The 27,966-nt window shown below is 40.9% G+C and overlaps 1 protein-coding gene across 2 annotated transcripts in view; it reads left to right on the forward strand.

Annotated features, from left to right (window-relative positions):
• Window positions 1–265: 265 nt before the first annotated feature.
• KCMF1 (potassium channel modulatory factor 1) overlaps window positions 266–27,966 on the forward strand; it is a 41,520-nt gene continuing 13,819 nt past the window's right edge. Inside the window, exons 1-2 of one of the 2 annotated variants that reach the window (XM_033173945.1) lie at window positions 266–383; window positions 25,223–25,390. In XM_033173945.1, the coding sequence (XP_033029836.1) occupies window positions 368–383; window positions 25,223–25,390 (184 nt within the window). In that variant the 5' untranslated portion in view covers window positions 266–367. Of the gene's footprint in view, window positions 384–1,116; window positions 1,139–25,222; window positions 25,391–27,966 lie in introns of those variants that run through there. The other variant, XM_033173946.1, reaches the window with a different exon arrangement.

A 27,966-nucleotide genomic window follows, 5' to 3' on the forward strand; every position in this document is an offset into this window, starting at 1 on the left:
CCGCCCGCTTGCTGCCTCCCGGGAAGGCGGGGAGGGAGGAACTGCAGCCGCCGCCGCCACCACCACCATCCCGGAGAGGCCTCACCATCACTACTACTACGAGCGCCGCCGCCGCCGGAGTCGATTCGCCTCCCTCCGCCCGCGCCGAAGCGAGCCGCCTCCTGCACACGGAGGGGGTGACTTGGGAGAGGCTAGGCCGAGCCTCGAGCCTCGCCCGGGCCCAGGCTGCGGAGCCGGTGCCGGACAGCCAAGACCGGGGGTGGGTGGGGAGGGAGGGAAGTGGGGGGGGGGAAGGGAACTGGAGCCCGGGACGGGCCTGGGCTGGGCCGGGCCGGGCCGCTGCCGCCGCCTTCTCCTCTGAACTAGGATGTCCCGACATGAAGGTGAGTGAGTGCGGGGCCGCTACTGCTGCTGGCCGGGCCTGGGCGACACCGGGCGGGCGGGCGATGGGGAGAAGGAAGGGGAGCCAAGGAGAGAGCGAGAGGTGGATCATCATGGCGCCGCCGACGCTGCACTAGGAGGGGTGGCGGTGGCGGTAGTTCGTAAGTCGGCAGCGGAGCCGGTGGCCGAGCCGGGCCTCGGCTAGCAGCCGCAGCCGGCGGTGGCGGGAGAAGGGCGGGCCGGAGCTGCTTTGCATTGTCATGGGGCCTGTGTCCGTTACGGCTCCCTTTTCGTCCCGGACCAGGAGGTGGCCTGAACTGCGGCCTAAAAAAAACGAGGCCCAGCCGTTTGTGGGCGCCTCAGAGCCTGGCCTGACTTTGGCCCCGCCCTAAGGGGGGAATATAGTACAGTAGTTATGGGGCGAATGAATGCCGCCCCATTTCCCGGGACGATCTGCGCCTTTATGGCGGGCGTGATTTGATACGGAGGGGAAGATTGGATGTGAGCGAGCAAGGCCCAGCTGGAAGGGGCAGGAAAATCCATGGCTTGGCGGGGTTGGGGGGAGAATAGGAAGGGTGGATTTTAGGGGCAGGCTTGCATTGCCGGACAGAGTTGGGGGTTGTTGTGGGGACACGTGGGAATGGCGTACATAAGGCTTCAGGGTTAACGGCAAGTGAGCGTTTGGGACTGAAGCCGGAGGGGGAAGCTACATTTTGGTGTATAGGCTTGGTGAACCAAGAGGAAGGGAGAATGGCAGGTAGGGGTGGCTATGCGCAAGGAGAGGATGTTGGGAAAGAAGTGGGGGCAACGCAGAGTGAGGACAAATGTAGTTTGGCACTGTATTGCCGAAGGAAAATGGATGCATGCTCGTCAAAGTTATGGGTGGGGTGGACGATGATTAAATGGTGGAGAAAAACTGGCAGCAGCACCAGTGGGGATATATGCCTGGCGAGGAGGGTAATGAAGGGGTACCAGAAGCCTGAAAAGTGCACAGAGGGCACTTAGTATATGTGTTACTCTAGTAGGAGAAATGTTCATACAGAGTTGTGCCAAAGTGAAGTGTGGACATGTGAGGAAGTGAGTTTTGAAGAGGAAGTTGAAATTGGGAACACTTCAGAGTTGGTGTGACTTGCAGCATATGCTTCAGGGAATTCTTATTTTGGATGGCAGAGAAAGGCTTGCGGTGGGTGGTAGCCATGAAGAGCAGAAAATAATGTAAAGTTGAAAAGGTTTCCCAAGGGAGAGAGAATATATAGGGCCGGATTGTTGATGTAGATAAGGGCTTGGATGATATTCTGAGGTGGTTGAATATACATTTTCTTACTTGTTTGCTGTAAAGTTGAATGTAATCTGAGTAGTTGTTGAGAAACTAGTAAATTGCAATTGTATCTAATCTGATAGGTCTCCCCTAGTCTAGGGCAAGTAAGAATTATTTATTATTTACCACATTTACATTCTGCCTTTTTCTCCAAGTTGCTCAGTGTGGTTCTCCCCCTCATTTAATCCCCACAATAGCCCTGTGAGGTAGGCTAGTCTGAGAGGCAGTGCTGGCCCAAGGTCAGCCAGTGAACTTCATGGCCAAGTGGGAATTTGAACTCTAGTCTCTCAGGTCCTAATTTGACCCTAACCAACACACCACACTGGGCAGCCCATTCAAGTATATATTCAAGCGTCTTTGTGGCACATAGGTGCATATGGGCTGATAAATTCACAATAGCTATTTACAATATGACACCTTAAAAAATAAGTGGCTAATGTGTGCTCCTCCTGATGTTGCTCTACAAGGACCTCCATCTTCCTTGGTCAATGACAGTTCTGGTGGCACTTATGGGAATGGTAGTTCACCAAGTTCCGGAGGGCCACACATTAGCCACAGCTAACCTAAAACTTTCTTTCTTGGATATAATTGTATGCTGCCTTCCTCCTGTTGTTTACTCACATTTTGCAGCACCATAGAAGGCAACATGGACAATAGTTCACTTTGCTCTTGATATTCTTTTTTTGTTGATGTGGAAGTAAATGCATGATCAATAATCAACAGTGAGAGGAACTGAAAATTTGAAAAGGTTTGTGGGTAATAGGAAGAATTATGTGAGATTATTGGACCATATTTTGTTTTGTTTTCATTTTTCTGGTGATGTTAATTAGCAATAAGATGACATACAGAAGTTATATGTAAACAAGCAAGTACGAATTTAACAGCCAATGGATATGGAACATTGTCATTGAGGCAGATATGTATATATAAATGATACTGAGGAAGAAGTAATCCAAGACAACCAAAATGTTTGTATTTAAATGTTAAATGTTGCTGAAAGTGTTAACTTCAATTATGTGAAAAATAATCTTCCATTTTTACTAATGGTTGGTGTCTTTTTGATAGTTGGAACTCCATTAGCTAATTCCATTAGCAAATTCCAACTATCAAAGGGCACGACTAACCCAACAGCAAAAGATGGAAGATAGTTTTTCAGTGTTACGTAAAGTTCAGTCTTCATATTTACTATTGGTTAGTGCCTTTTGACAGTTGAAATTCCATTAGCTAATGGAATTTGCTGCCAGATGTGTCAATGAACACAGCTTAAATAACTCTACCAGGGGATTTGCTGAATTCATGGAGAGATATGCCTATCATGGAACCTCCCTGTTCATAGACAGTAAGCCACTGAATACCATTTGCCAGGTGCCAAATGATATGGGAGTGTTGTTTCCTTTGTGCTCTGCTTGTTGGCTGTCTGCAAGCACCTGATTGAATACTGTTGGGGACAGACTGCTGGACTAGATGAATCCTTGGTCTGTCTGATCCAGCAGAGCTGTTGCTTTTAAATTAGTGAATAGTAAGTTATTTTACTGTTGTCCTTTTGAGGCTGAATGGTTCTTACATTGTTCAAGGGCTGCAATCCTGTTGTGTGCAGGCTTCAAGTATAGTATCAGAATAAAGATCCATTGTAGCTGTGCTAATTAAAATTATAACGGAGAGATGCCAAGTACGTCTGAGGTTTATATGTATCCTGTAGATGCCAGCTCTTCAAAGTGTGAGAGCTTTCTACTATAAATGACTGTAATAATAGTTGATTTCAAAGTATTTGCTTAAGTGTGGGATCTTGGAGATTCAGCGGCCACACAATCAACTTGGTGCATGTGCACATGTCCTTGTAATTTGCTAACTTCTGCCATTTTACAGCTTGATCCTGTGCATTTTTACTTGGAAGCCCCAGTTCAAAATGTTCATAGTCATTTTGAAGTTAGTTTTAGTTCCTGCAGTGAGATTTCAATGATGAAGAGAGACATTTTTTTTATTAATGTGGATCAACCCAAACTCAGACGCTCTAAAAAAATCTGAAAGAAGTGTGATAATCTGGAGTGTTGTTGTTTTGCAAATTATTGATATTATTCTTAGCTGCATCTTGTTTTAGTGTTTGTTGTGTAAGTGTTTTGGCTGTTGTTTTTGCTGTGGCCAGTCCGTAAGAGAGGACACTAAAATATGATGCAAACACGGCTACAATGCTTGTTTTAGCACCTTCTGAGCTCCCTGACCTTTTTGTCCACTAATATATCTACATCAGCTGTGAAATTACCTGAGTAACTCCTGTTTCAGTGAGTAATGTTGATTTTCTCACAAGTAGCTATCTGGACACACAGTTTGAGTCTTAGCATGAAGCAAGAAGGAGACAAATGGAAATACAGTAGAAAGTTTTTGTGCATCAGACAGGTGTTTGAGAGGACTATGTGTTAATAATCCGAGAATCCTTGGATTACCAGGGTCCTGTTGTTCAGGAGTAGGTTGGGGTATAATAACTGGTGAGTTCCAGGAAGTCAGCCTACTTAATTTGTAGCTGATCTGATATTGGATGTGGCCTCAGTGCCTACCAGAGCATGCTGACAGTTTATGTAGTGTGGCTGCTCAGATCCCTGCTGGTAGCTTAGTAAAGGAAAGCTTTGATTCTGCAACTAGTTATTGGCTTTCAGTGAAACTGCTTGGTGAACAGTTGTGTTTGATATATTTTCCGTGTCCAGACCATATTTTTTTGTAGCTCCCTCTTGGGAGTATGGCAGCTGAGCAATCTTGATCCTGATTGTAGGTTTGTGGGAGCATTTGTTGGGGGAAAGTATATATCTGAAATGCAAATTCTCCTCTGTTTTATGATAGTTCTGAACTACTCCATGACATTGCCATTGTTTTAAAAGAAATTGTTTTCTTCATCCTTCAGTGATGGTGGGGGTTCAAGCAGATGCATTGTAGTAGGGATGGCTTGTACTTTGCTTGATTCCACACTTATTTTGGCATTCTTTGCACAACTCCAGAAACAAGTACATAACAAGTTTGAAACAATGTCTGTAATAATATGTGACATTGCAGGTTTGTGTATTGCTCCAAATATTGTACAAATTGGTCTCTGTAATGTATGGATGTTGAGAATTGCCAAAAGCCTATCTCATCCAGAATTCTATTTACAACAGCAGTTAACCAGGTGACTGTGGGACAATCAGGGCATCAAGCTAGCAGAGGTATACTGCCTTTGAATAGGAGGTTTGTTTTTAATTCTCATGGTCATAATCAGTGAGATGCTCCATGAATTCTTCTAATTCTCTTTTAAAATCATTAAGTTAATGGAAACTACATCTTGAAGTAGTGGGTTCCTTTTGATTGTGCTGACCCTGTCCTAATGTAATGAAAAAGAGGAATAACTTGATTCAATTTATTCTGTGTACAGTGCATAACAGAGTCTGGATCCCCCGTCCCTGGCCCCCAGTGCATAGGTACTCACAATTGGGCTGTTGCAGGGGATGGGAGACCTTGTAAGCACTCTACTCTGCTTGTCCTCTTGTACTGTACTCTGTAAAGCCACACTGACATTTGACATCACAGTATATAAACAATCTATAACTTAAAAAAAATGAGACTGTTGGAAGTGAAGGCAGGGGTTAATAGAGGAATAATGTTATTTCAGTTATACACATTTAGGTTTAGTTATGGAGGGGATCATGAGTTGTGTCAAAGTCTTCACAGAAAAGCTTGGTTTTGAAGGAAAAGAGAGAGGGGGCACCATGAAGTTTTTCTGGAAGGCAGTTCCAGGGGAGAAAGTAATTTCAAGGAACAGGGATTTTGGGACACCTGCGGGTAGTGGAGCTGGTAGAGCAAAGGTCACAGGCAGTCAGTCATATATAGACATGTAAAAATCAAAGATAAAGGAGGTTAAAGCTATGGAGAGGTTTGCAGGTAAGGACAAGGAGCTTATACCGGAGACTGGAAACCAAAGTAGGAATACAAGGAGGGGAAATACGAGCTTATTATCCACGTGCCTAAGCAGGAGGAGGAATACTGATCAAGGAATGTTGATCAATTTCCTAGACTAAGCAGAGTGAGGAGGGCTGCTAGGGAATTAGTTGTATTAATAAATCCCACTTCTCTGTTAAAACAAAGAAGCAGTTTACAGCAGGAGTATAAAAACACATTAAGGTAAAATGAAACAACTTCAGAAACACACATTATAACAATATAACAGCAGCAATTAAAACTATCCAAAAGCGAGCTAAAACCCCCAGGAAATAACAGTTCATATATCAAACCAATTTGGGATTAAAAAAAAAGGCTTTACTGTACTAACTATCTGAAAGCAGGAGATAAGCATGGTAGGTCTTCACCAGGAGGAAGTTTTCTAGACCTTTTACAATCTTGGTGCTACCATTGAGGAGGCTCTGTCTCAAGGACCCACCTATCTGATCTTATATATGAGTAGCACAGAGAGCATGATGTCCAAGGTTTTTTTTTTAATTGACATTTTTTAATAACCCAAAAGTGCAGTAGCAGGATTTTACATCGTACCATATACAAAACAACCAATAAATAATAAGAAGCAGAAATAGTGACACTATAAACCAAGACATCCATGTTTCCTTAGCTGGCATGAATGTTGAATATTGAACACCTAAATCTGAAGCAAAGGAAAGAAAAGTTCCACCAGATGACATAAGAAGGTTCTGGATCATCCGTCCTCCTGCAAATATGCAGTTTTGATATGCAGGGTTTTTTTTAGTATTCTGTCCTAATTTGTTTAGGGCTTTAAAGGTTAGTATGAACGCTTTAAATTGAACCCAGAAACAAATGGGCAAAGAATACAGATAGAACAACATTTCTTTTTCTTTTTTTTTGTCTTGATCCTTGAGTATGCCAGCAGTATTTTCCATTAATTGAAATGTCTGTGTTTTCAAAAAGGCAACCCCATGCAAAGAACTATTGCAGTAGATGTGTCTGGAAGTAACCAGGGCATGAGTAACTGGCACTGGTTCATCCTCTCCAGAAAAGCTGCAGCTGATGAACCAGCCAGAAATGGTAAAAGGCACTGCTCATTGCCGCCTTCGTTATCAGAGAGGTAATGGATGAAGGAGTACCCACAAGTGGCATACCTTCTGCTTCAGAGGAGAATGTCTAAAATAGGTTAAATACCCTTATGAAGAAATACTGATGGGCAATATTTTTATTTGGATTACATGTGACGTTAGGATTTATTTGTGCTGAAGTTGAATCTGTTTAAGTTATTCTGTTTGCTTAATTTTTTCCCAAATGATTTGGTGACACAATTGCAAACTTTGACAATCAGTGCTGTTCACTCCAGCTTGCATTCTGTGCATTAACTGGCACTTGCCAAGTATACATTGTTGTTGTTGGAGTGTTCACTGTTTACTTCTTTCCCCTGTGAAAACTATTCATGTAGCCCTATCCCATGCTTTCAGCTTTGCTTAACTAGTTACTAGTTTGTAACACCCATCTCCTTATCCTATAACTGCTAAATTTGCTTAAGAGCATTTAGTAACGCTCAAAGTCTCTGAAAGCTCAAACACAAAATGTCAAGACTGTCTTTGTTCTTGACATCCTCAATGAATCTTAAGAGGCTGGTGAAGCAAAACCTCCCATTGCAGACTGCTGATACCCCCCCCCCCAGCAAATGATTTCCCTTCTATATAAAGCCTTCATATCCTTAAGTTTACTTTTCACTAATTTATCTGATGGACATGTTATTTCCTGAAGATTCTTGTTTTGAAATTCTACACAGTTGACTACTACCCTATTGGCAAGGAGGCAGGCAGATTTTTAAAAATCAAGTGTTACCATATTTTAGTCCTTAAAATAACTATTAAATTGGATTGATGGCATTCCAACCCTAGTTACTTGTTGCTTTGAAATTGAAATTTGAAATTGTCAGTTCCTAAAGCTTCATGCTTTCTCACCTCTCTCCTGTTTTAATATTAAATGCTTGAAAATAATGGTTCACTTGTGACCATCTTTCTAGCATCTTATGTAGTAAATAAACATGGATGCAAATGACTTTGCTTCTCCACAGTTTCCCTTTCATTAGTACTCACATATCTTTGTTACCTACTGATCTCACTGCCTCTTTGATGGGATTCTTGTTACTAATGTGTATTTTTAGTTAAGTTCTGGACTTGATTTACTGTAGTTTTATATGTTGAAGATCTTTATCAAGCAGAGGCCCTTGGCTTTTGTTCATTAGTTAGCATACGACATGGAATAATTTGTGGCCCCCAGGAAGAGAAACTAAATCTTCGCATCCTTTGTTTTAAGACAGCCAGAGCACAATCTATTCATATATATATATGGTCAGGATGTGGGCATATTACATATTGGAATATGCTGAATGTGTATGTCTTTACATTTTCCTGTTGGTGCAGTTTAGATTAGCAATTCAGCTATTAATGAATTCTATTTATCAGTAGTTAATGGGATGAACTGTACTTTGAACCATTTTACTTGCTAAATGCCTGCCTTGCAAGGCCTGTGCAACATCATGGTTGTACAAACGTAATGATCTGTGCAGAACAAGGACTTAATAAGACATTAATTTTTTTTAGTCTTGTCTGCTGCTTCTATAGACCTTATACCCAAGGTAGAAGTGGACGCTGAGCGGGGTGAGATATATTCCTGATTCTCTGGTTCCTGCCATCTGTGATTTTTTTGGAACATTGTCAGAATTAGAAAACTAATTCAAACTCCAGAAAAATAGTATCTGTGCGGAATTACCCGGTACTCTACACACTTCTTTTATTTAGTAAGGCCAAGTGGGTTGAGCAAGTCCTGTGCTTACCTTATGCTGGGTCGAGATATATCACAGAATCATAGAGCTGGAAGGGACCACAAGGGTCGTCTAGTCCAACCCCCTGCAATGCAGTAATTTTTTGCCCAGCATGGTGCTCAAACCCATGACCCTGAAATTTAAGTCTCATGCTCTACCAACTGAGCTATCCTTCTCACATGCAGCTGCTGTGCTGGCAGAATGGCTGCCATATCCAATACAGGTCAAGCATGTGAATGGAGCATATTCAGTAGAATGATCGTTTCTCCCTGTGTATTTTGCCTGCAGCAGCCAAGAGGCCATCTACTTGGGACACTCATTCACCTTATTCAGGTGATGCCATGCAGCAGCAGCAGCAGCAGCAGCAGCAGCTACTGCTGCTGCTAATGGCTTTTCTCTGAGGGGTAAGATGTATCTAGCAGATGGCCTTAATGGAAAACTTGTACTACCAGAACATACAAATGCAAATGCACTACCAGCACATACAAATGCAATTTGGGGAAAAGCAACACCCACTTGCATCATCTCTCGAAATACAGCCCATTGGTGGGTACAGCCCACCAATCAGAGACACTTCTAACAGCCGATGAAATCACCATTATGAGCACACACTTCTGCACCATCATACACGCAGCAGCCAAGATTACACCAGAACACCCCCTCCCCATCAGCCTCAGTGACACCACCAGCAGTTAGCCCACTATTGCCAGTCTCCAGACAGCCTTAGATTGCCATAAGGGGTTCCAGTTCCTTAAAGCTTTTCATAAGCACATAGACAAAGGGATGGAAGGAAGATACACACAACACTTGCATATATCTGTGGGCAGGCTTCTTCTGCAGAGCAAATACAGCATTCCTGCAATGGGTCCAGGATCTACAAGAGAAGGAAGGATCCTTTTACGAAGCAGCCAAGGGGACAGGCCAGGACATGAAAGCAAGGATACATACACAGTGACAGTCTTTAGTGACACTGTAGGAGTTAAAGTCCTATCAAGGAGAAGGGGATGGGACAAAATGGCCCTACTCACCTTTTGCATGCATGGAAAAGCCTAGTCATTTACAGTGGACCTCCTGGATACAAATTTAATTCATTCTGGGGGTCCGTGCGCACCCCGAAAAATATCCAGAGCTGCCGCTTCTGCACAGGCACGCGATTGAGCGCTGCTTAGCATGTGCACAGAGCGCTTCTGAGCATGCACGAGAGGCGAAATCCAAAAAAATACTTCTGGGTTTGCTGCTTTCACAACCCAAAGTTTCTGTTACTCGAGAGTAACGTAACCAGAGGGTCTTCTATTTATTTAAATATTTGTAGGGCACATTACAGGGATTAGTCCTTGCAAGACAGCTCACAATATTAATTACATTCAAGTGTAAATATGAACCATAAAACCACAAATTATAAAACATTGAAACATCTTCAATTATTATAGAATTGGCAAGAAAACAGTATCAGCAAAAAAAGGTATACAGTAAATATAAAAACAAAAACTATACAGAAAGTTTAGAAGACAACAATGAAACAACGAAGTGCTCTCTTCCCCTGTGATGCGGGGTGGAATATTTTCTGTTTCATAAGTTAAGTACTACAGTGAATGGATGCCAGTTGCAAATACAGCATTGTCTAAGCTTGAAATTTTCAAAGTTTTTAGCTTTGTTTACTACAACGAGAGGCCTGGAAGGTTGCATTTGGCCCATGGACCTGAGCTTTCCCATCCCTGCTCTATAGTGCATCAGAAGGATTTCCAATGCAAACTGAAGAATTAACCTAATTTGCTTAGGAGAACCAACACCATTGCTTCCTCCACTATCTCTTGAGATATTGGAATAATGAAAGTTGTCCTGTCTGGGGCATAGCAGTCAACTTTTCCCTTTTCTTGCAAGGAATCCTATTCGGAATAAGGGAATTTCCCTTAAAAAAGGGAAAAGTTGACAGCTATGTTCTGGGGTAGTTGTAGGAGTTACTGGGATCATGTACGTGAAGCACTCAAAATTTGCTGTATGAAATGGTATATATATTTTAAAAAACCATTGTTATTGGTCTTCTTGCAAATTGAATTTATTTTTAGCCTTGCACATCTTTGGGTAGTTCTCAGATCTTCTACTTCAGCTTCTTATTAGGCTTCTGTGTAACATTCTAATATGTTTCTTCTTGTTTAATTTAGAATCATTTTGTATTTGAAATCTTTTGCAGTTTGTGGAATTATTTTGGCCCTTTTTGTTGTAAGTGTGCCATGCAGCTTGCAGGCACTTCTAACTGCTGATGAGGCATTGGGCAAAAGATTCCTGCATAGCAGGGGGTTGGACTAGATTACCCTTGTGGTCCCTTCCAACTCTACAATTCTGTGGTTTGATAATTCTATGAATAGCAATGCACTACCAGCCCTCATTTGATTTTGTTTTAATTCAGATGCTGCACTGGATTTTATAGTTGTGTTGTCCAGCGACACAATGTTGAATTTTACCACTGTTGTGCTTCATTATGGTCAATGCTACATTCCTTTATTCAGTTAATAGACACACAGAATCATTGGGTTGGAAGGGGACAAAAGGCCTCTGCACAGTCTTGTTTGGTATCATTTTCTTTGATTAAAAACAGACAAACAAGACAAATGCTCTTTAATCTCCTTTCCATCCTTTAGGTACAGTGACTCCACATGATTTCTGTTCTTTTTATATATGAAACTGCAAAGTCTCTTGCTAGCTTCAAGGAATTCTTTTATATTCTACGCAAGGATGAATTTTACTTTGCCTTTAGCTCTTCTTTCTGCTTACAACTCCTAGTATAGGCTTCTTATATCACACTGGGTCACAGCAGACTTTACATTGATAGAAAGTTCACCCATAGTTGCATACATACATCATTTTATTTGTATGCCACCTTTCCATAGTTAAAACCAGTTCAAGGCAGCTTACAACATAAAAATTATATAATTGCAAACATAGCAAAAGTAGTTGTAAACAATAAATAAAATATCAAAAAGTACGCAACCAAATTAAACAATTTCTACACAAATTGTGATAGGATCTAAAATAAAGGTACAAAAAATTAATATTAGTAGCAGCAGCAACTCCCCCCCCCAAAAGCCCACCTAAACAGTACCCCAGTCCAGTGGTCTGTTCACCAGCCTTAGCTTTTGTAGCTGGAGTCATTTGGGGCCTCGCCCTTCCAGGACAGGTTGGAAAGGCCTGCAAGGCAGGGAGCTGGTATTCCAGGGCTCACAGCCAAGATGGTCTGGTAGTTATGAGATCATTAGTGGGACATGAGGTTGCCTGTCCTCTATCCCTGCTTACCCCCCACCAACATACTACATTGGTGCAGATATTTACTATTGTTAAGGTTAATTAGAGTTCCCTCTTGTCAAGATGTCAGGATGTCAGACACCTACTGATGAACATTAGCCACGAAAATATCAAATCTGGATTGAAGAGTGTAGCCTTTTCTGCATCCTATTTCATTTTGAACATTTTGCTCTTATTCATATTTTTATTTATTATTTGACTAATAATATAGCTTCTTACCTGATCTTTCCTCTCTCTCAAAATGCAGCTCTTCAGCAGTTCAGAATTGTCACGTTTGGACCAGTTGTCTTGCATGTCAGGAACTGCAGTTCTTGAGTGACAGTGATGTACTGGCCTGGGCGTTAGGCTTGCACCTGAAAGATCTTGGTCAAATCCTTAGTGAGCCACAAAGCATACTGATGATGTTGGCCAAGCCACTGTGTGTCAGTTAATTCTATCTATCCCAGAGGGTTGTTAGGAGGAATAAGGAGAGGGGACCCTACCCTGTCTTGAGCTCTTTGGCAGAAAGATAGGATAAAACTGTAATTCTGAAAAACAGAATTAAATTAACAGAGCCACAGTTTTTGAACATCTTGTTGTCTGAGATCTATACATTGTAGATGTGAAGAAGTATAATTATTTGTTAAAACTTGCTCATTTTTCTAAACCTGTCAATTTGGTAGTTTATGATGGAGTAAATGGTGTCCAACCTGTTTTTAAAATGTCTGATTTCAAGAGAGGGTGGAGGTATATGGCAGAAGGGGTTTTTCTTTGAAAACAGTTGAAACAAAATTCTAAGTACAGGAACAGCTTATAACTTAAAAAATCCATGCACTTTGCAGGCTCCTGAGCTAGACTGCTCTGTACTATTTTGGAGATTACAAAATCTGGGTAGAGAGGATTTCAAGCATTCCCTAGGAGACTTGGTACAAAAAGTTTGATGGCCCACTCTGTGTACTAATATAAAAATACTGTGGCTTGTGTGGTTTATGATTATGGGAGCTGGTGAGAATACAATGAGTGTGTTTACAAACAGTGTGTGGGTGGTGTAATGCAGTGCTTGACTGATGATAAACGATTCATATGTCTAAATGCAGGATGAATCGGAATGGGTGTTTTGTCTTTAGGAAATAAGACTTGTGATCTGGTGCAAAGTATTCGTAGGCATCAGTTTTAGGAAAAGGTGTCATGTAGTCTCTTGAATTTATTCCAGTACATTAAATTGACGAGGAATTCAACCTATTTGAGGAATAGGTACTAAATACAGTAAAACAATGAAGCATATGGCCTGTGGGCTGGATCTGGCCCACCGGTACCCCGTACCCGCAGTTTTATCTCCAATTCCTGGAGTGATCTTTTAAGGGCAGTGTGCTTTATTGTTTCATCTCAGGAGATAGCAGAGATGGGAGATAAAGCCCCTGCCTGCTCTTAAAGTGTAATAGGCAGCATTTTCACTCACTCCAGCACTGGAAATGCTGCCTTTTAGTTTGTAGATCCTTTAGCAGAGATTCAGGAAAAGCAAAACTGAATGCTGCTGAAATCTTCTTTACAGTTGCATGGGAGGAGACAAGGGAGAGGGGAAGTGTGAGAGTTTGATCCTTGCTTAGTCTTGTTCCAGCTTAAGCATAAGTGACATGCATGTGTATTTTATCAATATAAAGAAAAGAAGGAAAAAGAAGACAGTGATCAAGTAATTACCAGAAAGCCAATACTTTTGTTTAAAAAATTGAAATTGAAAACTATTTTTATTGTGGAACTGAAATTAAGCTTTCCCCATAATTGTACAGTGGTACCTCAGGTTACAGATGCTTCAGGTTACAGACGCTTCAGGTTACATACTCCGCTAACCCAGAAATAATGCTTCAGGATAAGAACAGAAATCGTGCTCTGGCGGCACAGCGGCAGCGGGAGGCTCCATTAGCTAAAGTGGTGCTTCAGGTTAAGAACAGTTTCAGGATAAGAATGGACCTCCAGAACAAATTAAGTTCTTAACCTGAGGTACTACTGTATTTTCATGCTAGAAAAGGCTTAACCTGTTGAATTTCTGCATGCTATATAGCTATCAAAGGCACAAGAATCCTGTCGTCCCCCCCCCCCCCCGTGTCAACCATAAACTGAAGCCTAGGCCAGTGATGGTGAACCTTTTAGAGACTGAGTGCCCAAACTGCAACCCAAAACCCACTTATTTATCGCAAAATGCCAACACGGCAATTTAACCTGAATATGGAGGTTTTAGTTTAGAAAAAACAACTCTTACATTAACATCTTTTGTCTTAAATGAAAAACACAATAACAGAGCTTTCAATGATACAAACAACTTTTTTTTGAAAGGTAAAAGTTTGCATTTTGCATGCTTTTGAACAATTAATGTGATTTTTGCTGTTGTACGCATGCTGAAAATTTGTCTAACTTTGCTGAACTCAAGGCAGCTTACTCCTGAGGAGGAACAACAGAATGGCAGGAGGCCCTGGCACATCAAAAGTTGACACCTGCTCAGCCGCTTGCCAGAGTTACCACAGCTCTAAATGCGCCCAAGAGCAGAGCAGGAAGGCGGGTCGGGCACAACCAAGCTTGATGGCGGGGAGGCGGAGCCAGCCCAGAGGTGGCTGTCAGGTTTGGTTGCGGTGGTAGATGGGCTTGATCGGGTGACTTGAGTAGCGGTGGTGCAGGCTTTGGACGGAGCTGCAGTTTCCCGGCATGAGCCCTCCTCTCATCCACCCCCCTTTGCAGCCCCAAGGGTGAAAATGGTGCCCTAGCAGCGCTGGGACCATGCTGGAAGGGGCTAGGAGCCTCCCGCAGCACTGGAGCGCCAGTTTCACCCCCTAGCTATGAAATATTAACCTATTCTAGTATTCCCCCCCCAGAAGAGCAACCTTTTTGCAGCATAAGGAACAACCTTGTAGCACCTTAAAGACGAACAAATTTAAGTAACTAAATATGGCACTGTTTATATACTTTAGAAGCAAGTTGTATATATTTTGTAATGACACAGATTAAATATTTGTTTTGCAACTGTGGTTTCTAAGAACATTTAGTATGTGCATGATTCAGTTAATTGTGTTGAAGCTGCATTTCTTAGTGATGGCAAATTTAAAATCATGTGGTAGACTCCTAATCATGCTTCTCATATAAAGCTGGTCAGTAGCAGCATCTTTTATTTCCAGAGTGCTCCTGTTCCATTTTCTGGTTGCTTGGTGTTTTGTAATCAGTTCAAGCTTTTTATGAAAGGAAGTTTGCATAGAAGAGATCTCCTTCCTGTCTATGGTCCATAGCCAATGGTAGTGAAGAACCCCATTGTTGTAGTATTATTGTTGCTACTACGTCATCCGTGTACAATATGTTTTACACAGAATGAGTGGACAGGCCCATTTCCCAAGGGGCTTACACTCAGGAACAGTGTTCGAAACTCCCATTGTTCTAGGCACATTTTGTGACAGGGAATTTCATTAATGCAAGCAGTTTCTGAGCACTGGGAGCAATACTGGGCCTAAGATTTCAGTTTAAAACTGCCACTGCTGGAATGAAAGGAGAAGCTTTTCTGCCTCCCCACTTCTCCCCACTTCCAGCCACTGTAGGAGGACTGAAGAAGAGACCCTCTTCAGGGGCAGGGGAAGTATGGTTTTGTTTTTTGCAGTCTTCAGATGAGGACTAGACCATGTGAAAAATGAAGATAAGATTTTAGCTGCAGTTCATTCATTTTCAGCTTTATATTATTGTTATTTTTAAAAAGCCTGCCTAGTCATTCCGTTGTGGCGCCTATAATCTAGTTTTAAGGCGCCAGTTAGCTCCTAGCTTTCATTCTCAGTTTCTAACGCTGCTGTAAAAATGGACATGAGGAAGACAACAGAGGAAGGAGAGGGAAGTTTATGTGGAATAATTAAGTGGCAAATATGCTATTTTGGCTTTAGGTGTCCCTGGTCTCAAGAATGCTTTCTAGTCTAATGGTTTCAGTTCCCTGGTTTCCCTTCCTATTGTGAGGGTGGGAAAATGCCTGAAGACAGGTACAAACAGGCAAGCTGTTCATCAAGGGGTGGGGGGATTATCAAATCATATGACTGAGCAGAATGAGAAAGCAGAGCCAGATTGATAGATGTCCAGTGGGAATTGGGGACCAATTTTCAGGTGTCGGAAAATGAAAGCAGAGTTGTCTTTAGTTTCTGTTTGTTTAAAGGGTTAAAACACTTTAAAAAACACCTCATTGTTTTACCATTATTTGAAGTTAAAGACAACCATAACTATCTTTGAGATGCATTTGTATTCAGTAAATGTTTTGAGATCATGCAGGGCAGATGCTTACTCAAAAAGTACTGCAGTTGTTTGTTCTGGTGTGTTTCTGTCATTTTACTGATTCAAGAGTGTATGCACTCCATTAATTGGGCGACCTGAGGGTATAATAATTTTCTGTCTGTCTGTCTGTCTAATTCAGTTTGGAAATAGTTTTCCTGTGTAGACCAGTTTTTGTGCAGAATTGTGCATCTTAATTGAAGTCCTAAAAGGGGTAAAGCACCTTGTCTACTTTGTTAGCCTCAATAAACAATAACCACCCATCAAAATAGGACAATGGTAGTATCAGTGGTGTCCAATGGTAGTATCCTGGTTGTTGTGGATGCAAGCAGTTTTATTCTCCCAAATTCAAACTTGTGCTATCAAAAGCTCCTTCACCAGCCCCACCTGGGTAGACTGCAAAAGACAGAACCATCCAGAAAAGATCTGTTGACAGCACTTTGTAGATGTTGGGGTGGTGAAGAAATCTTTATTTGCCATAATCACTGCCACAAGAGGATGAGCTATGTTTGATCAGAATTGCTGTGATTTTTTTGCCACCTGGGTTCTAGCACCCTGAAGCTCTGATATATACCAAAGATTGGAGCAGGCTCTGTGAAGCTGGAGAGGGAGCTTGAGAAGAGTCACATCAGCCACCTGGTGTTGTGTCTCCATTCTGCAGAGTGGACAGTAATTTGACAGGACTGTTAGCCATGCCAGCTGGCAAGCCCCCTAGGGTCCCCAGTAATGGAGAGTCTATTAGTCTCCCTGTGCGTGTATCATTCTAATAAGGCCACCATCCTTGCATGGAGGAGAAACCACCAATAATCTAAACCTCAACAGGAAGTAATCTTGACAATGACAAGGTGTTTGCTAATAAATCCCTCACCCTCAGATTGCTGTCCTCCTGCTCAGTTGAGAGAATCGAGTATGTCTTGTCATATGTTGGTACACACCTTTGATTGTCATGGTTGCAAAATGCAAACAAAGTAATATTCTCCTCCTTTTACTTTGCTGTAGAGTGTCTTATGTACATAAGAGTAGATTGGAAGTCTCACTGAAGTTAATATCTCTTGGGAAAGATTATGCCCGAATCTGTTTGTCACTAGCTCTGCTAGAATGTAGTTTGCAATACGTATCTGAGTGCACATCTAGTACAAAGTAGTGCAGTGCATTGAAATTACATCTGCTTTTGGATGTGTGTTTGATTTAAGCTCTCAGGTGTGTGTATAAATGCTAATATGTATCTTGGCTAGATCATTTTCATTTGCATGGACATTCCAGCACAGCTATTCTCTCATAGCCATGACTAGAGTTAGAATAGGGTAATTGTGTACAGTGGAACCTCGGGTTAAGTATGCTTCAGGTTAAGTACGCTTCAGGTTAAGAACTCCACTTAAGAACAGAAATCGTGCTCTGGTGGCGCAGTGGCAGCAGGAGGTCCCATTAGCTAAAATGGTGCTTCAGGTTAAGTACGCTTCAGGTTAAGAACGGACCTCTTGAACGAATTAAGTACTTAACCCGAGGTACCACTGTATTGTGGTTTTCTCATGGTTTTCTCCTTCCCCAACTTTGTGCACTCTAGATACTTTCGACTACAGTTTCCATAATCCCCAGCCATCACAGCTGTAGCTGGTATAGTGAATATTAGTTGTTGTTATTATTTCATTTATATCAAACCTTTTCCACCAAGGAACATTTTCTCCAGGCTTCTCCCCCTCCTCTGTTAATCCCCACACAAACCCTGTGAGGTGGGCTAGGTTGAAAGGCAGTGACTGGCCCATGAGCTTTATGGCCAAGTGGAATTTGAACCCTGGTCTCCCAGGTCTGACATTCTAACCTCTCTATACACAAACACTTGTAGTTAGTGTTTTCATCAGTTTGGGTAACTAATGCTACAGTGTTGGCCAGTTTTCCTTGTTGTACTTTTTCTGTCTACTTTGAATGGAAGATTAGGTTGCCATTTAGAAGCCTTTTTAGAAATACAGTACCCTTAAATTGAATGTTGTCATAGTTCAAATGGACATAAAACCTTGGTGCATGATACCATGATCATGGGAAAATCAAGCAGACTTCCATGGGATAAATATTTTTGTTCAATCTTATTCATAGGTAAGGATTTTAAAGTGAAGTCCTATATCTGCATTGATTTTTTTAAAAAATATAGTCTAGTTCAACTAGTAAATTACATGTCCAGTGAAATCCTGTGCATATTTGGAATGAGCCCCATTGTTGCTCCCTACCTGTAATAAGTGTTCATAGTACTGCAGCCTACATGTTAAAATGTCCAACAGGAAAGCTCTTTTTGCTTTTGTACCAGCTGAACTATAAGAAATTGGGTCAGAAACCAGTAAGAGATGGTCGCTCCTAAGGTATTTGTCTGAGGATAAAGCTGATAATTGCTCTTGATTATATTGCTTCCTTGTCTTCAGCATTGGAAAGTAGTTTTAATGAGTGAGGTTGCACAGCTATAGACAGGAAGCCCAATTGAAATTAGTTGGACTTAACTTCTGAATAAACATGCTTGGGAACTTGCTGCATATATGACTTCAGCATATAAAATGTGTCAGAACTGTGAGAAAATTGAACTATTTCCACCACATTATTTTCATTGGAGCATGTTCAGAATTGTAGCTTGTTTGTATTTCTCCTCTGCTACTCATATCTGTGTGTTTGCTCTTTGCCAGAACCATTTTATTTGCCCTTCCTGTTATTACCTTGCAACTTCTCTGTTTTCCTTCATGGCAGCAAAGTGTTAGGTCCCTACTCGGTACAAATCAGCCTGCTGTTTCTGCGCTAGGACTTCCCCTTATCCCTAGTTAGTTAGAACAACTGAAATCTGTTTTGTAGTGTTTTTCTGGCACACCAATCAAGCCTTTCAGTCCATGGATATTGTTCAGTGATATGCCTTCTTGAATTAATTATAAGAATGAACATTTCAAGACATTATATTGGGTGCTTGTGAAAGAGGCTGTGGAGTCTCACATATACAGACTCTTTGAATTCATATTTTTATTGATAACTTTAACTATCACTAAACATACATTCAGGAATCCTACCTATAAAAAACTACATTTATAAAATATGTAATATTGTTTTTCCATCACATAGCAGCAGCAGCAACAACAACAACAACAACACCCCCATAAGGGTATAAATACCTCTCAGTGCTTGGTAAACATTGAAATGATTTCAGACATAGTGGATTGAAATGTCCTTTGTTCCTAATGTAATATTAATCTTATTAAACCAGCAATGAACTGAGGACAATTAATTAGTTTTTCATTACTCTGCTATTAACATTATTGCTGCTACTAAAAAAAATTGCAACTAATTTTCAGTCCTGGTACCAATATAATTTAAAAATTTCTAAAACCAATTTTGAGCACTGTAGAAGGCAGAGAAGCCACATTATAATAAAATGAGTATGTAGTTAAGGAGTAAAGTTAAGCTGTAAGGCCTAAAGTATAATGTAAACTCCTATACAAGCTGAAATTATACTTAATACTAAAGATACATTTAGTGTAGAAGTCCAGCGACATCACTAATAAAAGCTAAGGAGAAATTAGGACTTTGGGTGAATTTTAAATGAAGACAAAACTAAACTTACAATGTTTTAGCTCAGGGGTCAGCAAACTTTTTCAGCAGGGGGCTGCTCCACTGTCCCTCAGACCTTGTGGGGGGCCAGACTATATTTTTTTTGGGGGGGAAATATGAACGAATTCCTATGGCCCACAAATAAACTAGAGATACATTTTAAATAAAAGGATACATTCTACTCATGTAAAAACACGCTGGTTCCTGGACCATCCGTGGGCTGGATTTAGAAGGTGATTGGGCCGGATCCGGCCCCCGGGCCCTAGTTTGCCTACCCATGTTTTAGCTTAATGAGTAACAGAGTGGAAGTATTTTGTATATTTGGAACAATACAGAAATGTAAATCTGTACGTTTAGAATCTGTCCCCCACCTACCCACAGGCATAAATGACATAAGATCCAAGTTACTTTTCAGTTTTAACAAGATTTTGTAGTATGGGGTTCTTGGAGACTTCCTTGTTTTGGGGGAATAGCTGTGATAAAGGAGACACCCTCCTGTACAACTAGGAAGTAACAAGATTTATCACCATCCTCTAAGCATTCTGACATCAAGTTGAGCTGCACAATAATAAAACAATGCTTTTAGAAAAGCTAAGCTACCCTTTTAAAGTTTTGAATCCTATTAATTTGTATACTTTAGTAATTATTGTATCCAATGTAAGATTCCAACATTCTCTGTAACATGGTGAAAGAGGTTATATCTGCAGATACTGGCAGCCTGATATAAAACAACAAACTGGGAATAGTATGCATCTTTTATCATTAAAATACATTCTGTGGGCTCTGGCTAGTCAAAGTAAATGAAGTGTTTACAAAAATATTGTGGTAAGCATTAGCTTAACTGTAAACTTATTCCAAACTATTGGAAAATTTTAGCTAAATTGCACCCTACACCAGTGTTTTCCAAGGGGGCCACAGGTGAAAATCCCATAAATGGGGGGCCACAGCATGAGGTTGGGATTGCAGAGGGAGGTAAGAAGTGAAGGGGGGTAATTTCTTTTAAAAAATCCTGATTGACTGGCTATCCACTTGGCCAATCACAAGTGGGTAAGGGGGTGGCCCAGCAGGGCCTAATGCTCCTTTTTGCCACATGCGTTTTCTTAGAGCAGTCCTGGTTTGTTTCTGGAAGGAGCGGGTGATTGCTGAGCCTCCCATTTCGACCAGTAGAACCTGCGATCCAAAACCCCCAGGTCAGGTAAGTGTGGTGGTGGGGTGTCAATTGGTAGGGCTGGGCTGCTTGTTGCTGCCACCAGTGCTAGGCCTGACTCTGCAAGGTGCAATCCACCCCAGCGTCTGGCAGATCAGGGCTTTCAGATGTTGCCAAGGGACTCGGCCCGTCGGCCCGTCTGCCCGTCTTCAGCTTCGGCCCAGCTCTTCAATCCACCCCAGTGCCTAGCTGAATGGGGTAGTCTGGTGCAGTTGACTTGCATCTAGTAAATACCTAAGTGTCTACTCAGAAGAAAGCCTCACTGAGTTCAGTGGGCCTTACTCTCAGGTAAGGGTGTGTGGGGCTATAGGGTTTTATCTAGGCAGCCAGGACTTCTCCAGATGACAAGATTTTTTTGCACCAGGTCAGTGAGGACCACTTGCTTTTTAAAATTTTCCCATATATACCGAACTCGCTGTGCACCTTTTGGACTATATCTGTAGGTTTCCCCCTCAGTGTCAAATAACTGGGGTCAAATAAAATACATGGAAGATGGAACTCCTTTGAGAGGTTCTGAACTCTCCTTTCTTGGAGGTTTCTAAGCAGAGGTTGGATGGCCATCTGTCATGGATGCTTTAGCAGAGTTTCCTACATTGCAGGGGGTTGCACTAAAAAGATGATTCCATGTTTTTCTGCTTTAACAATATTTCATTATGTTCCTATCATTTTATGTAATTGTATTTTGTATAAATTATAAAAAATATAAATAAAACATGTTCTATTTACAAACAAAACATTAAATACCTATGGTACCTTTCTACCGGTAGGACAGGAGGGGACATGGGTGTAGCCAGAATTTTTGTTGGGGGGGCAGGCTTATGTTGGGGGGCAGAACCTCTGATTTGTATTGATTTATATTGCTTTTTACTTATGGGGGGCAGTTGCCCCCCCCTTGACTACACCCATGGGAGGCCACAGGAAGGAAACAAGGTTGGAACGGGGCCACAGTCAAAAGTCCTGAAAACAGCAAAATTATAGCTGTTGGCAATGATTCCTGTACCCTGAACTTGTCATCATGGGTTTATTTTTGAGCAGTGCAAATGCTTTTGTTTATATTTATATTTTATTCTGAAAACTGCCATGAACAAATGTGGAATTCTAAGATGTGGTCTATTACTATACGTAAAGGCACACCCAAATCAAACATTTCTCTTATTAGGACTGGAAAAATTATTTTTTCTCCCTTTATTGCTTGTTCATCTTCTGGAAGTTGAAGGGGGAGGGACTGTTGCATATCCTGTTGGCTTAATTAATGCAGTGTCATGTGATGCTTGTGTGTCAGTGTGAAATGAATTTCCCTATGACTAGGGTCGCCACATTTCAAAAAGTAAAAACCAGGACAGCTCAAAAAAATTGTTCAGATTAGACATTTGGGTGCATTTATGAACACTGATTACATAATTTTTTGTTAATAAATGTATTTTAACCAATTTACTTAAATTAATATTGCCAAAGCTCATTTATAGGTATTTTATATATACTGTAATAAGTTTAACATGCAAATTTATTAACCCCAAACTACCATATAGTATTAAAAATCACATTTGCTTTTAAAAATAGTTTTCAGTCCCCACTGTAGTAGCATATTGGAACCATAGTTGTCTCAACCAATAAAGGAGTGTAACCTCCCCCCCCAGCCACATCTATTATAATTTGCTTACCATTGTTTAATTAGGAGAAATTCTCAAATTGTGGTCTACAAGCTTTGTTCATGTGGTCACAGAAAGGTTGCAGAAGAGTCAATAATATTTGACCTTGGCCCTGTACTTGATTAATTTTTTTCTGATGGTGGAGATTGAGGTTGTTTCGACTAGTGCCAGATTATTGAACTAGATAACAAGGCCCTGGCGTGGGACCCATGACCTTCATAGTATGTTGCTGGTGATTACTGATTTCTCCCTAAACACCTGCCGGTTAAGTGACTCATCTTAGCAGTCTATCCTGGTTTATCACGAGATCCACAAAGAACCCCAGCAATTTTCAAGTGGCCTATGGAAAATACAGGGGGGGGGCAGTGAGAACGATTGGTCAAATGACACTTTAGCTCAGTCTGCCAATTTAAAATTGATCCCTCAAACAGAAGAGGATTTGCACCTTCATGGACTGGTGTAGTTTGGGTACTGGAGTCTCTTTAACTTCCTTGCAACAAGTGATCAGGTTCTTGAACTTGCACTGGAAAGGTGTGTAAGTGGTGTTAACTGGGCCATTCCCACTTTATGAATTGTAAATCAGTCTTAGAAACTCGGATACAGTCACCAAATGACACCTTAAACCTGGGTTACAGTTGCCACAATGGAATATCTAGGCGCCACCCACCCCCCACCCGGTTGCAATGCTGAAAATAAATTGTGTATATCATCAGGACAATAAAATCCAAAAAGCATAATGTAGTGTTTTTTCACACTTTTGCTGCTGTTTTGATTTCCTTGGGTTATTTCAGGTGTTTTTTTTGTGGCCTTTGAAAAATGGAAGCAATTAACCATTCTGAAAAGAAAGCATCAAAAATGAGCACCCAAAACTGCACAAGGTTGCCTGGCTCCTCCTTCAGGACTGCCCCAATCAACTGTCACGAGCCCAGCCTGGCCCTGAAACTTTTTGGGTGTGTGTGTGCGCGCACGCTCTTGTAAAGGAATCCAATTAAGTAAACACTGCTCCAGAGCCTTTAATTACAAAATTGAAATACTGTGATATTGTATATTGTTGTTCTGACACAAACATTATTTACGCCTTCATTATAAGAAAGCTTATAACATTTTGGTAAGAAAGCAAACCCCTTTAAGTTCACCCTAACATTTCTAGACGATACCAAAACAGCAGCCTTTTAAATTTGGACACAGAAATGTTAGCGGCTGAGGAAAGTAGTCTGCTCCATCATTTAAAATTAGAATGAGCCATTTTTATCTTTATTCTTCTACCCTCCAGTGGCTTTCAGTGGTTCTGTTCTATTTCTACTGGCAATCTAAATCTGTTGGGGAAGTAAAAGTGTTTGTGGGGATTGGGGAGACAGAAAACACCTCGGCTGAAATTCAAGGGCACATGGTCATAGAACGATGTTAGAAATTGGGTCAGCGTTCTGGAAATCCAAAGAGAGGTGGTTTTATTGCTGATAAATGAAGTCCTTGTATGTTGATTGAGGCCTGCCATTTAGTTGGAGGAATGTTGGCTGAAAGTGTTGGTGTGTTTTTTGTTAGGAAAGCAGTTCTATTGTATTGTCACTGATGCACATTCATATTTCACTTATCAATAATTTACTAGGGCTGGTAACGTGTTTTTTTTGGGGGGGGGGGGGGAGATGTCCTCATTACTGTTGTTCATCCAGGTAGTCTGAAAGAAGAAAATGCTCAGTGCATTCTTGGTACAAGCTCACTGCATAGCAAGTTGCTATATTTTCTCAGCCTCTGTGCTCCCTGCCCTCAGCAGCATTGTGTGGTCTACGTTACAGTGTTGCTGTAAGCGTTATTTCGAGTACTTTGATTTGTAATAAGTGATCCGTGGCAGTGCTGCCCTTGTGAAGGCTGTGAGCTGGTGTCTGCCAGTTCAGTGTGAGAGTCATTGTAGAAATACAGAACCAGCCGCCAGGGTCTTCTGAAAAATTGTTGTGGTTTTGAGAGATTGGCGTGGTTTGAAGTGAAGTGTAGTGCTCACGATCTTTGCTCTAGATCTGTAACTGAAAGAGAACTTTCAGTTCTCTTTGAACTTTTGCATGGCAATTACAGATTGTGCAATAACTATAAATTAGCAGCTTGGAATTATGATTTTATTAGGTATTTTAAAACATACCTAGAAACATTTTAAAGTTAGTTAAAGGTTTGTGGCTCTTAACAGATACATAAATAAGATTTCTGTTCATGCAAACCTCTAAATAAAAAGTGGGAAGGTTATTACACTGTGAGGTTGTGGTTTGTTTGTTTTGTTTTTGCAAATCGTTGTCTTTAGGATTATGCATATGTGGGGTTGGATCAGGATATACTCTTGTGCAAATATAAGATCAAACAGAATAACTTATTCTGTTTGGTGGATGGGATTCTGCTCTAGCAGATTCTTCTAGAGCTGCTTTTCAAAGGGCTGTAGGTGAATGAGAAATCGGTGAAAGTCTTCTCACAGTTCTTCAAGCATGCTACAAATTAGTATGTTAATGATATCCAGTGATTTTCATACTTTGAGTTCTAGTTTTCAGGGTTAATCAAGAAGACATTTCCTTCACATAACTGCAATAACTGCACCCAAATTTGTTTGTTCATCCATTTTATAGCCCACCTTTCTTTCCCAATAGAAACTATGTGGCTAACATGAAACAGTGGGGTTAAATTAATTTTAAAAGTTGTAGGTATTACTAGGTTCACTACTTTACATTTAAATATAGTATAATGTATAGTTAATAACCTTTTGTTTTTGTTTGTAGGTGTCAGCTGCGATGCATGTTTAAAAGGAAATTTTCGAGGTCGCAGATACAAGTGTTTAATTTGCTACGATTACGATCTGTGTGCATCTTGTTATGAAAGTGGTGCAACGACGACAAGGCATACGACTGACCATCCAATGCAGTGCATACTAACAAGGGTAGATTTTGGTAAGTGATTATTGCTTTTTTTTGGTCACAATACATATATCGTGATGTTTATATAACTTAGGATGTTTCCCAAACTAACCTTGCTCTTTTCAGTTGGCATATGTATACATTATTTTGTTTTGCTTTTCTTTTTCTTCATTTAGTTTTGATTGCATTTAATATGAGCACTATTCAAACAAGCACTGCACAGGGAATTAAAAAAAGTTAAGCCCCTTGCTGACACTTTTATGATTTTTAGCCTCCCACCCAATCAATGTTTCCCTGGGAGTTAAGCCTAACTGGACTCAGTGAGACTTCTGAGTCAACTTGCATAGAATTAGGTTTTGTGTATAAGAAGAAACAGGAAGATGGGAAGGGATAGTCAATTATTTAAAAAGCACATGAATTTTCATAAACATGAATAATCAAATACAGGTTGATTCCTTTTTATTGTTGCTGTTCATCAGTAGTTTGTTTTGTTTTGTTGAACCCGGAATTAGAAGGAAAAACAAGTGAAGTTAATTCCTTAGCCTTTTAAGAGGATGTAGTAGTGTGGCAGATGGAAGTAGAATACAAATTGTAGATACAGAATTCAAAGTGTAGGGAGATGTAAGAGCGAGAGAAAACATTTCAAAAATGAATTGCTAACTTTCCCCAGAAAACCAAAGGTATAAACCTGTGCAATATGGCTATGCTCATTTTAGTCATACAGAACTTCAAATATTAAATTTAATTAATATATATATGAAAAGCCCACAGCATAATCAGAGCAGAGTAAAAGTGGCCAGCAATCCATCAAAAACAAGTTGTTCCGTTTCGGTGGTCAAAACATGTGTTGGCTCAGCTGGTGTATGTTTTGACCACCGAAATGGAATTACCGGTAGATGTCTAATTTGTAACTGTTTCTTGTTCTCTCTCTCTCTCTCTCTCTCTCTCTCTCTCTCTCTCTCTCTCTCTTGGGGGAGAAGTGCTGTAGCCACTGCACTATACCTTTTCACGTTCATACATAACATATTCACTTGCTTAAACCATGTAATTTTGCTTTGCTAGACATACTACAGGTTTGGGCAGCCTCTGTAGCTTCAGTGCACCTTACTCACTTTTTGTATCTCCTTGGAACATACTGCTACCTGGGTTATAGTGATGATACGCGAGTGTAGCTGTAAAATACCTTCCAGTGATGTAAGCAGGTTCTCTTTTACTAATTTTATAGCTCTCTCTTACCTCGAGGTTCTATGACTTTATCATTGTTGAAAAGTTATTTTTAATATCTATGATCGAAATTTATTTGTCTGAAGCATTTTAAACTCCGCTCTTCAGCCAGAGATAAGACTTCTTTGAGGCCAAGATTTTGTTTTGAAGTGGTATTCAAACATTTAACAGAGAGGGACATATAAGCTCTCCAGACAAGTACCAGAGCCTATATTTAGCAGAATAGTGCCTCCAATGTATGTGGTTGTATGTCTGTCAAGTACAGGTTTGTTTAGTGTGGTTTACCTGCCTCCTTTCAAGCTTGTTTGGTGGTTTGACAAAAATAGGAGAGCTGCAGTTTCTTCATTTACACATTACAGTGTTTCCTCCTCATCCACTTATGAATTAAGTTTGTCTCCCGTATTCCGGGTTCAACAAACAGCCCTTAGCTTGTCCTGTTCCTATTCTCCGAGTGGAGTTGAAGGAAGTTCAGTCAGAAATTTCACTCAATTTATTCCCTTCCTTCTGCCTGTCCATTCCTCAGCCAGGCTTTCTGTGAAATCTTTGGGAGAAAAGGATCTGTGAAAGAGCCTGTGTGGTATCAAGCAGGGAACTGGGGAGACCCAGGTCCAAGTTTCCACTGCATCATCAAGCTCATTGGCTACTTCACAGCCTGTTGCAAGGATAAGATGGGGTTGAGGGAAAATCTAAAGGCTCATATGTGTTTATTTCAAGAAAATGGGTTCATCCTGGAAGTGTGGTTGTTGCATTTCAGGGTTCCAGTCATGGAATATCTGTAATCGCCTCCCTTCTTGGATAGGATGGTTTGTATAGTAAATCGCCACAATCCGTGCCAATACAGGGAAGTGTATCATTGGTATGGTGCCTTTTATTATAGAAGAGTCTGCGCAGGACCTAGATTACAGATGGCGACTATATGCACAACCAGCAGAGGGTTGTGATTTTGGCAGACTGTGCGTTGAGAAGAACTATGCTGCTACTCCAGCGTTGTGCAGCAGAAGCACAAGGGGAGAGGTGGCAAAGTATGAGTTATGAATCAGGCCTGAGTGGAACTAACTTGCTGTTTACAAACCAGCTCATATCCTGTTCTGCTTTCTGGTTTGTTTGCTGTAGTGTAGATAGTGACTTCTGGAGCTGCAAACTTCTTGCAAAAAATGAGGGGGCCAAGTTTCACTTTGTGAAATGTGACTGATGTCTACTGTGGCTTATAATTTTTCCCATGTTACATTTTGTGTCATTGGAAGACATGAGTATACTGGGCCTTTCCTGCTATATTGGCATATCATTTCGCTTTGCATTTCATTTTAGAAGATGCAGGAGTGAGGAGCAGGAACAATTCATAAACACAAAGGGACAGGCGGCTCTTTGCATTTCCTTCTCTTGGA

Source organism: Lacerta agilis, chromosome 16 (genome assembly GCF_009819535.1).
Source record: "Lacerta agilis isolate rLacAgi1 chromosome 16, rLacAgi1.pri, whole genome shotgun sequence".
Classification (NCBI taxonomy): domain Eukaryota; kingdom Metazoa; phylum Chordata; class Lepidosauria; order Squamata; family Lacertidae; genus Lacerta; species Lacerta agilis.